The 11679-nt window shown below is 36.1% G+C and overlaps 1 protein-coding gene across 1 annotated transcript; it reads left to right on the top strand.

The window, feature by feature from the left end:
• Positions 1 to 1182: 1182 nt before the first annotated feature.
• LOC113304420 (E3 ubiquitin-protein ligase XBAT33-like) lies at positions 1183 to 4871 on the top strand. The gene is made up of 10 exons (XM_026553524.1): positions 1183 to 1533; positions 1642 to 1701; positions 2307 to 2378; positions 2470 to 2654; positions 2789 to 2949; positions 3042 to 3100; positions 3181 to 3227; positions 3345 to 3488; positions 3745 to 3836; positions 4050 to 4871. The coding sequence occupies exons 1-10, from the start codon at positions 1357 to 1359 to the stop codon at positions 4592 to 4594; spliced, it is 1542 nt and encodes a 513-aa protein (XP_026409309.1). The 5' UTR covers positions 1183 to 1356; the 3' UTR covers positions 4595 to 4871.
• The last annotated feature ends 6808 nt before the right edge of the window (positions 4872 to 11679 follow it).

An 11679-nucleotide genomic window follows, 5' to 3' on the forward strand; every position in this document is an offset into this window, starting at 1 on the left:
CTTCAATTGCTCTCTTTGGGTAGTTTTCTTTTCTTTTTCGTTTCTATAGTCTGAACTGAACTTCTTGTGAGGACACCTTTCATTCCAGTGGTTAGATTAGAAGACCTACTGGTGAACTTCCAGACTACCGGTGGAACCAACCTCCTTTGCTGTAAACACTGTCACTTTTACACCAGTAAAAATGTCATCCACTGTTATGGTGGCAATTCGGACAGTCAATTATAACTGCTAAAAAATATTCAGAGCATAATATGGTGATGGATTAGGTCACCAACTTTGTGTTTCAGTTGCTTTCGAACATTTTAGATATTATCTACTAAAATTAAATTTTATCTAACCTTTTTCTTCGCAGACATGAGATGAGATACTTATTTGCTTTCATAATCTATTATTAAGTACTAATATCGTCATTTGATTATAACACTTACCAAATTTTTGGGGTTCATTTAATAATAACTTGGATCAGATATTTCTAGCTAAGTTCCGTTGGTTGGTAGGTGGAATTTACTTGTTAGTCCAACATGTTTGAAAACTAAAAAACTTCACAACTTAAACATGCCCCAAAGTTAAAGGGATCAAAGTGAAGAAAAATAATTCCCCCTCCTCTCCATCATTAACAGTGGAATAATGCAAAATAATACAACCCGTACATCTAAAGCACCCACTACCCAGCCATAAAAGCACATGTATAAGCTGAACAGCAACAGCCTGACTGAAGTAATATGTATGGAATCTCCCTTCTTGCATTTGACACTGTCAGTCGACCTTCCTTGAACATTCTATGAACCGCGTTAACAAGTCGCAAGAAGTTCAGTACTTATGCTTTCAGTAAAATGTGGGTGGCGTGTGATGTTAAAATGTCGGTTGTTGAATAAAAAAAGGCCATTCCTCCCTCCCTCCCTCCTTATGTGTTTTTTTTTTGTTTATCTGTTTGTTACATGCTTTTATTAGAAGGGACACTTTTTTCTGTTTGCTTTTCAAATTTACTCCACAGGCACAGCTTTACCTTCCAAGTCAATCAATTCATTTTCTAACACTTTCAATCAAAATTCCCCCAAATTTCTTTCTTTATTAGATACCCTTCCAAGTTTTGTCTCTTGTTTTGAATTTCATCCCTTTTTTAATAATTTCACTCCTCCTTACTGTCTAAGAGCAAGTCATGCCATTTGACTTGATAATCTCTGGTTCCAAATAGACACACCCCCACAAATTTGTTTTCTTTTCTCTCTGGTTTCTCTGAGTCTTGTCTTTTTCAGATTTGGGGTCTTCTTGTTTCTTTCTTCCGACTCTTCTTTGATTATTTTTTCTGGGTTTCTGAGTATTCTAGAGAGAAGGGGGTTGGGGGTTGTGGGGGAGATGGGGAATTCATTTGGGTGTTCAGCATCTGGAGAGAGATTAGTGAGTGCAGCTAGAGATGGAGATTTGGTCGAAGCTAGAATGTTATTAGAATTCAATCCTGGGTTAGCTAAATATTCTACTTTTGGTGGTTTGAATTCTCCACTTCATTTTGCAGCTGCTAGAGGTCATAATGAAGTAAGTCGAATCAAATAAAGTTACCCCCTTTGTTTCAATTTGATTGATTTGTTGAAGCTCAGATCTTGATACAAACTATCTGTAATTTCATTCTGTTTTGATTATTAGATTATAGCATTGTTGCTTGAGAAAGGAGCAGATGTGAATTCCAGGAACTACTGTGGACAGGTAAAGTTATCAACTTTACTCTTTTTTTCTTTCTTCTTAGTATTTTGTTTAGCTGTCAATTAAGTGAGAAATTCAGATTTTTAATGGGCAAGATCCTTGTATTAAGTAGTTCTTAGTTCCGAGGGTAGAATTTTTAGAAGTAGATTTTTGATTTTTCAACAATGCGTGGTTGCTCTTGATTATGACATTGTGAATCAAATTGGTTGTTTAGGCTTCTTGGCATTTGTCTTTGGAATTATCGATACATCAATATTGTAGTTATTCGACAACTTTAGACTCTTTAATATCTTTGGATATATTGTTTGATAGATTCTGGTAAGATGTTAATAACCACTTGCTGTGAATGCTAGACTAACACCCGCTTGCTGTAAATGCTAGACTAACACCCGCTTGCTGTAAATGCTAGACTTTCGGGAGAGGGATGGGCCAAATTTATTTGATGTTCAACCCTCAGTGCTAGCTAGGGCATGGGCAACTTGGAATTATCCTTTAGAACCACTTATCTAAAATTAAGGCATAAAATATTTGGATCTCGTCTTACACAACTGATATATCCTGAATGCAACTGATTACTGATTGGGTATTGTTGTTTATATGTGTCAAAGACGGCATTGATGCATGCCTGCAGGTATGGGCATTGGGAAGTTGTGCAGACACTCCTGCTGTACAGTAGCAATGTGAGTATTCGTTCTTCATTTTATACTTAGGTGTATGTTTGTTTGGTTATTTTACTGAGACTATCTTTTATTCGTCTATGTTTGTTTCCAGGTTATACGAGCTGACTACCTCAGTGGTCGGACAGCTCTCCATTTCGCAGCTGTAAATGGACATGTTAGATGTATAAGACTAGTTGTAGCGGATTTTGTCCCAAGTGCTCCACATGAAGTCATCAGTTCTCAGACCAGTGGAGAAGGAGGACCTGCGACTAATTCAAGCAACAAATTTGACCAACCGTACGTTTTTTGTTTCATTTTGTTCTCCTACGAGTTTTACTCGTTACTGAAGTCTGTAAATACAAACACCGCCAAGCAAGTCAAAACTCCAAGTAGCAATTTTCTGAGCCAGTTTTGTGATATGCCAAATGCAGTGCACTCTCCAAGTTTGTTAACAAGGCGGCAGATGGTGGTATAACTGCTCTCCATATGGCTGCTCTTAATGGGTATTTTGATTGTGTCCAGCTACTACTGGATATTCATGCAAATGTCTCCGCTGTGACGTTTCACTATGGAACCTCGATGGATCTGATAGGTGCATTATATATGAGACTTGGTTACTTGATATATTGTGTTCCATTAGGTATCGTTAGTCACTAACTTTCCAGGTTTTGGCTTTTATCGTAGGAGCTGGAAGTACTCCTTTGCATTATGCTGCATGTGGAGGCAATCTGAAGTGTTGTCAGGTTTAAAAACTTCCTTTATACTGCATTATGCATTAGTTTTCGTTACGTTCTAGGAATTTAAAGAATTTCTTTTTCTACAGATCCTTCTTGGAAGAGGTGCTAGTAGATTTACATTGAACTGCAACGGGTAACATTCTCAGTTGTTTTTAGCAGTACAGCTAGAATCTTTTTAGTGAACTTTAGCTGCTTGGGCAAACTTGCTACAGATACACTAAACATATCATATATTTTGACCAAATTTTAGGTGGCTACCTCTAGATGTTGCGAGGATATGGGGACGCCATTGGCTTGAGCCCTTGCTGACACCTAGTTCTGACTTAGAACTACCGACATTTCCGCCATCAGTTTACCTCTCGTTGCCTCTCATGAGTGCACTGAATATAGCAAGGTGAGCTTTGCTCTGTTTCCTGATGTGGAAATTTCTAAACACTTGATCTTCAGAAGTTGTTCAATGAATACGGTCCAAATACTGCTTTACTGATTGTGTTGAGATGCTTCTTCGTAATTCATTTTGCAAACTTAAAACTCGCATGCTGTCTTCTTATTTATGTGGGCATATTTCATGTCGAGAGCTATGATTGCGAGAATAAAAAACGTTTATTCATCTTCAGTCAGTATCCTAATTCGTACCAAATCTACTGCAGGGAATGTGGGTTGCAATCTTCTAGTGCCTCAGCTGATGATAGTGATGTATGTGCTGTTTGCCTGGAGAAGGCATGCACTGTAGCCGCTGAAGGTTTGTTCCATAATTCATCTACCCTTATTATTCTTCCTGTTTGAGCTATTTTTTCGACAATTGATTCTCCAAGTCATTAAATATTTTAAGCTAATTTTCATGCTTGAATCAACCCAACTGTGGTTCCACTCATGTCGTATCTGACTTGTATCAACTGGTTGACTTGTAACTATCATGATTGATGAGCCCTAATGTTACCATACATGCTTTCAGGTTGTGGGCATGAGCTTTGTGTAAGGTGTGCGCTCTATCTTTGCTCAGCAAGCAACATTCCCTCCGACATGGTTGGGCCGCCAGGTTCCATTCCATGCCCTCTTTGTCGGAATGGCATAATCTCTTTTGTTAAGTTGTCTAATTCTCCAGCAAAGGAGGAGCTCAAACAACATCTATCTCTAGGACTCTGCACCCCATGCATGCTTCATCATGACCCAGAACCCTCACCTACCTCACTTAGACCCGAAATTCGCAAGAACCGTGTTGCTTCAGTTTCTTCCGATTTTTCATGTCCTGTGTCTTGCAGTCCATTCCCTTCAGTTCCTATTCCCATGTGTACATGTAACGAAGATTCCTGCCCGTCTTTTGAACCCTCGGGCAGAGAAAACGAAGACGAGTCGCCACGTCGATCACAAGGAACGATTGGAGGAGAAGAAGATAAAACAGAAGGAGCAAGGTTTGACAAGACAACATGCTCAAGTATATTTTGGACTAGAAGAAGTTGCCACAGAGAACATCAATGCAATTCCGAAATCAACGCTTAACTTCATTGTGTATATAAAATCCTCTCTGTAGAAGGTATAGGTTTCCATTACTTATGGATGTGCAGAATGTACTAGGTATTTTTTTGTTGTCCTCGGGCTAGAATCGGCGAAATTTGTTTGTTTCCCACTATGCCTATGTCTGTTTTTGGGTTTACAGATGTTCTTAAATGTATTGGTTAGCTTTATCATTTAGAAAATGTTCATCAGATGTAAGCATTCAAGTAGATAAAATTACTTCCATGGCTATTTAAGAGATTTTAGTTTTTGGTTGTTGTAACTGATTATTATTTTAAAAATCATTGTTACATGTGTAAGGCCTATTCCTATGTATAAGGTTAAAAAAAATCTGTTTGACATGCTAGGTGGCATGACAAATGAGTTGCGCCACTTTGGGAAACCACTGAGCGACAAAGTTTCTAGCGATCGAAATAGTTAATATCATCAGTGACGGAGTTGTTATTGCTAGCGCTACCGAGAATATCGCTCGATATTAATTATATCGCCAACGACTAGTTCTTGGTCGCCTATAAATAAGTAATTTTGAAATTAAAAATTTACAACATAATTTTTACATAACTTATTTTTTCTATTTCTCTCTTTCTCTCTCTCAATCGTTTCAAAATTTTCTAAATGGAAGAAATTCAAACCCAACTTGATTCGCCGATGCAACTTGATTTTTCTGGAGTAGTGCTCGAAGGTGTTGTTAAGAAGATATCTGATAGTTATAAAGAAATAGGTACAAAGCAAAGAAGTCTTCAAATTTTGGATATTAACCAAATCAAACCCGCAACTAAGAAAATGCAAAGAAGTGTTCAAGACAAAGAAAATCAATTCAAAAGACTCTAAAAAAATTTGAAGATAAAAAAGAAGATAAACAAATGAAACTCCGTTCATGAGCGCATTGATTGGAAGTTTTGTTAAATGAAGAAGATAAACAAGATGAAGAACATTGTCTCAGCTTTTTATTTTTAAAGTCTATATTCTAAATTATTATTGTAAAATGACTGTTAATGATTAATGATTAATTCAAAGTTGAATCAGAAAATTTGACTCGTATTTTTGAAAATTAAGCTCATATTTTATTCTTAATTCAGTCTTACATTTTAATTAGAGTTACATTATATTTTAATTTAAACTAATAAAATAAGACGAATATTAAAACTTAATACTTACACTTAAGTTAGACAATTAAAAAACTAAAATATAAATATTGGACTATACTTCGGAAACCCTCTTAAAATCTCAAAACAACTTCCAAATTGGTAGTCTTTTCCGTTGATCCGACGATATTCCGACACGACACCTTTGTAAAAAGTCCGTCATGGTTTCACCGTCCATCATGTTTCGACCCGCTTGCTGTAGTAAAACAACGTACTCAACTAGAACGTCGCTGCCACGGTGGGGAAGGCCGGCCGAAGAAAAACGAAATGCCGCTGATTGCATTACGCATTATATATCATTTTTTGTCAGAATTTTATTTTTGAAGCATATATATCATTTTAGTGGTTGTATAACCAAATTAATGGGTGCATGGACCAATATACGATTGTATAAACCGTTATGCTTCCTTTTTGGTCGGTCGGCCCAATAATTTCTTTATTGATTACAGTGAAGCGATGAGACAACCCTGAAACATCACAATTGTTGGGATTTATTGTTTGTTCTTGAAACTTTCCAAATATTCTTTTCCAAAATGTTTGGGGATTGAATGCATCTGCGAATATAGTCTCAGTAAAACAAACATAAATCCTGCAAATACATTCATCTTCCGTAGTAGTAAATTTTGCTAATCGCCTTCTAATCGACTTTGAACATCGGCACGATTAGCAACTCTTTGATTTTCGGAAGCATGTTGGTTTGCTATAAACTCATCCATGTTCATACTGTCATCCATGCTCTTTGAAGAATTGAAAGAGTGATGAAAAGAATTGCAGATTGAGAAATTCTAGAGAGATTTAGAAATTCTGGTGTGAGTTGAAATGATTTTGAACTTTTATATTTATAGGGGGGGAAATTGTAGCCGTTGGATGAGAAACTGCTGAGCGATGATCTAATCACCAAGCGACAACTTGACGAACAGTGTTGTCATGACAAGCGAATGTTGGCATTATTATCGACCGATGAACATTCTGTCGCTCGTTAGAGACTCTGTCGTGTATGCCTAAGTTGTATATATGCCAGTTAGCCACTTATATTGCCACTTTTGTCATACTCATAGTGAGTGCAAAAATGGCAAACCAACTGAAATACCATGTGCATAGGAACAGGCCTAATTCCAACAAATTTTATTTTTTTTCGTGAAAACACAAGTGGCATGGATGCTAATGGGAGTGACAATTTTATTGGGGGCTACCAACTCGAGTAAATTGGGTTGTGAAGAAAATTTTTGTTGTTCTTTTGTAATTTGTTTCTGTATCTCCTTCTTGTGCTCTAAATTTATTTATTTAGCTAAGAATCGTTTCTGTACTTACTTAATAAGTTCCTTTTGGGATATCCAAAATTATGTTAGGGTTTTGGTCAAAGGTCTTTTTGGAAATTTATCCCACATCTTCTTCCTTTTTAAGTTGGATTTTTTTTCTTGACGAGAGCATTTCATTTTCCTCTTCTATCATGTCCTCATCAAGTCTTTCAAGTAAAGAAAATGATGTTTGGACTGTTCTCTTTCCCTCTAAGAAAGTTCGTTTCGATTCTTTTGATAGTGAGATGTGTCAAGACAAACGTGATTCCTCCTCTGATGAGAGTCCTACTATCTCTAATTTTGATAAGCTCTCATTAACCATGAATATTGTCTTGGAACAAGTGCGTGCCTTGAAGAGTGAACTCGAATCTTCAACCAAAAGACTTGAGGACAAGATGGATAATCTCGAATCCAGGATTGATGTAATCGAAGATGGGATTGATGATTATAGAGAATATGAGAAGAGTATTCAAAGTAAGTGAAATGTTCTTTGGATCTTAAGAGTTATTTTATTTTGTCTGGGAAACTTCTTATGAGAATTTATTCTTGTGTTTTAAGAAGGATAACTAGGGTTTGGAATATCAATTATTATGAGTACACATAGTTGTTGCCAAAAACTTTCATCTTGCAATGTTTTAGATTTATTTATTTAAATTCTAAGTTATTTGGAAGATGATTTTGCAGTATTAATCTTTATTGGTTTTATATATTGCAAATTTGGTATGAGAGATCTTTGGGTTTACGTCTGTGAACTATGATTATCTCATATATGCCCAAAAATTAAGTCTGTTATATGTCTTTATGCAAATATTGATAAAAGATAGAATGATTTTTTCAATATTTCACAGTATTAATCTTTCCCTGATCCACTTCTATGTGAAAGTACTGTTCGGCTCCGTAAATTTTCATATGTTGAGCATTTCCAATTAAATTAATCACTAAGGTTCCTTTGTGGTTAATTTAATTGAGTTTTCTGGATACAAATTCATATTTCATGTGATTTATTAATATCCAAAAAAATCCTCTTTTCTTCGGGTTCTTAATTGAACTTGTGCTTAATTGCCAACTCTTTTTCGGGAGTGCAGTTGTGGAATATTGTAGGAGTTATCTTGTATATTTATAAACTCCTTGGTGAATACACTAAGTTTCGACTATGTGAAATCATCGAAACAAAGTTGATATGTTCTATTATAGTCATGAAGTATCTCTTTGAGAATTTCATTATGATCCCGCTAGTTTTCGTACCTTTGCAATTTATATTTGAAAAAACGGGGGTCTAACAACACCACCCAATATTTCGCTTAGCAATCTGTATGGACTAACTCCGAAATACTTTCTAGATAATCAACTAGACAGTCAGACTCAATCTAGGTAAAAGTATCTCAAGGAGTTAATATGTCTCTCTTGTTTTGATTTACTCAAGCTAATAGAAATCAGCGAGTCTTTAATCAAACACAAGGAATAAATTGGATGGCACCAAAGACCAATATCCAAGGATCAATCAATGACAATCAACAACCAAAGGTTGGATTACTCTAATTAATGATCTTACGCATAACCTGTATTATTTCAATTATAAAGATAAAACAATATAATGCGGAAATAGAAATAACACAGACACCAGAAATTTTGTTAACGAGGAAACCGCAAATGCAGAAAAACCCCGGGACCTAGTCCAGATTGAACACACATTGTATTAAGCCGCTACAGACACTAGCCTACTACAAGCTAACTTCGGACTGGACTGTAGTTGAACCCCAATAAGTCTCCCACCGATACAAGGTACAGTTGTACTCCCTATGCCTCTGATCCCAGCAGGATAGTGCACACTTGATTCCCTTAGATGATCTCACCCACAACTAAGAGTTGCTACGACCCAAAATCGCAGGCTTTGACAATAAACAAATCTGTCTCACACAGACAAGTCTATCAAAGGATCAATTTTTCTCCCACAGATAAACCCTAAAGTTTTTGTTCCGTCTTTTGATAATAATCAAGGTGAACATGAACCAATTGATAATCCGGTCTTATATTCCCGCAGAACAGTCAGAGTTATCAATCACCTCACAACAATCTTAATCGTATGGTAGCGAAACAAGATGTTGCGGAATCACAAACAATGAGACGAAGATGTTTGTGACTACTTTTTATATCTTTCCTATCGGAGATATCAATCTCAAGAACCAATCTGATTGTACTCGTACGATAGAAGATGCAAGATCAGATCATACAACTACGATAAAAGTAGTATCGGTCTGGCTTCACAATCCCAATGAAATCTTTAAGTCGTTAACCTGGTTTTAGAAGAAGAAAACCAAAGGTTATAGGAGAAACGACTCTAGCACGCAAACTAGTATCACACATAAGGTGTGGGGATTAGTTTTGCACAATACTAAATGTCGCCTTCATATAGTCTTTCAAATCAGGGTTTGCAATTAATTTACCTTGGTATAAAGTAGTCAATATCCACCGTTAGATGAAAACCTGATTTATATTCAAGCTAATATTTCTCAACCGTTAGATCGAAAACTTAGCTTGTTGCACACACTTGACAATGCACGTTTCTAGGTTTGTTAATCGTACCCAAACGTATGCACTTGTTGGTTCAACAATAGTTAACCAAAAGGTTAGCCATATGAGCAATTCATATCAACCATGTTCTTCTTCACCATAACTAGTTCAAATGACTTCAAGATGAACTAGTTAGAGAGTTGTTCAATTGCAAGGAAATCTCATGTACTACACAAGACACAATTAAAGCAAAGATGATTTGATTCACTTGATCGGTTCATGAACTTTAATAGCCACGGTTTGCAAACTGCATTCCTTAGTCTTTATAAGTTTAAGTTCAGAAATCATCTTTAGATATATAACCTTCTCAATTTCGCAGACTAGGTTCGCAGACTTAAGTTACCGGGCAGAGTTTACAAACTCCAGCTGAAATTCTCGGGAATGAGATATTCGCCGGTTCGCGAACTGAGTTCGCGAACTTAGATTCACGCAAGTAGTTTGTCAACTCCAGCAGAAATTCTCGGGTTTGAGAACTTCGGCAGTTCGAGGACTGAGTTCGCGGACTTGGCTTACGCCATTCTTCCGGTTCTCTTGATCAACAAAGTTCGCAAACTTTGGTTCAAAGAATAGGACTTATACATAAATATGTTTCCACAACAATGCTTATGTCCACCATTGGTTATGTAATCTAAACTCTCATTTCAATCATTGAAACATTCTTAGAGGACGTTATATAGTTGTTACACCATTTCTCGTCAAAGCAATATTCAAGATGATCGATTAAAACATATCATGACTTTCGTCACTAGGTAAAGATAAACTTGATCGAAGCGAAAAGCTTACCAACACATATTTCGAGATATAGATAGGTGAGGTATACTCGAAATACCAAATGTGTATAATCAAAGTCTATATATATATACCATACGACTTCTTGTCTCAAAGAGTAGGAGATAAAGTAGATAGACTTTTGAGTGATAGATAAGTTCAAGTCTTCACATACCTTTTTGTCGAGAAGTTCCACCGGTTCCTTGAGTAGTTCTTCTACTTGTATGATGAATCGCCATGAAGTCCTTGAGCTTAACTACACTTTCTATCCTAGTACGATACTTATCTATAATATATTAGAAATAAAGACTTATAGTTTTGATCACTAACATTGACAAACATGCTTGAGATAACAACGCATGCGAGTTCGACCGAGCAATGCTCTAACAATATTGACAAAAAGGGGGAGAATAATTTTGTAGTTCACACTACATATTCATATGGTTACGAATCATTATGTAAGGGGGAGTGGTTTTCATTGTGGGGTGAAGTATTGACTAAGGGGGAGTGATACATATCACCGTAGTATTATTGTCAAAGTTGTGATACAATTGAACTTTGATGTTGTGTAATAATACTATGACGCTGTATAACAATAATTGGGAACATCTGTTTCTTATTGTTATGGCTATAAATCTTCAACAATTATGATACTGAGTTGAACACGTTCAGAATCACTGGAGTACATGGAAATGACGAAGATTTCGAGGAATATTGAAGAACCAAGGAAATCTAGCATTTGGATGAGAAGCTACAAAGTTTATTTATATTTTTTTAATCCATATATAATGATAGTTTTCTCACTAAAATTGGCAAAGGGGGACATTGTTAGAGCACTGTTCGGTCAAATTCGCAAGCGTTTCTATCTCAAGCTTGTTTGTCAAGTTTAGTTGTCAAAACTATATAAAATGTGTAGTTGAGCTTTAGACTTCACGGCGTTCATCGATTGAAGATTAAGATCTACTGAGGGGAGCTTGGAGGAACTTCATCAACAAAAGGTATATGGATACTTGAACTCATCTATCACTCATAAGTCTATTATATTCTATCTCCTATTGAGACAAATTCGTATAGCTATATAGACTTCATATTATACACATTTGATATTTCGAGCTGAGTTTAACTCGCTTATATATTTATATAAATATGTGCTGGAAAGCTTTTACTTTAACCACGTTCATCATTATTCTTGACGAAAGTCAAAAGATGATCATGTGAAAATCACCTGGTAACATTTTACATGATTTGTGTGAGACAGTCATTTGATGTAGTCTCAGAATGTTTCATA

The sequence above is a fragment of the Papaver somniferum genome, chromosome 8, assembly GCF_003573695.1.
Source record: "Papaver somniferum cultivar HN1 chromosome 8, ASM357369v1, whole genome shotgun sequence".
Classification (NCBI taxonomy): domain Eukaryota; kingdom Viridiplantae; phylum Streptophyta; class Magnoliopsida; order Ranunculales; family Papaveraceae; genus Papaver; species Papaver somniferum.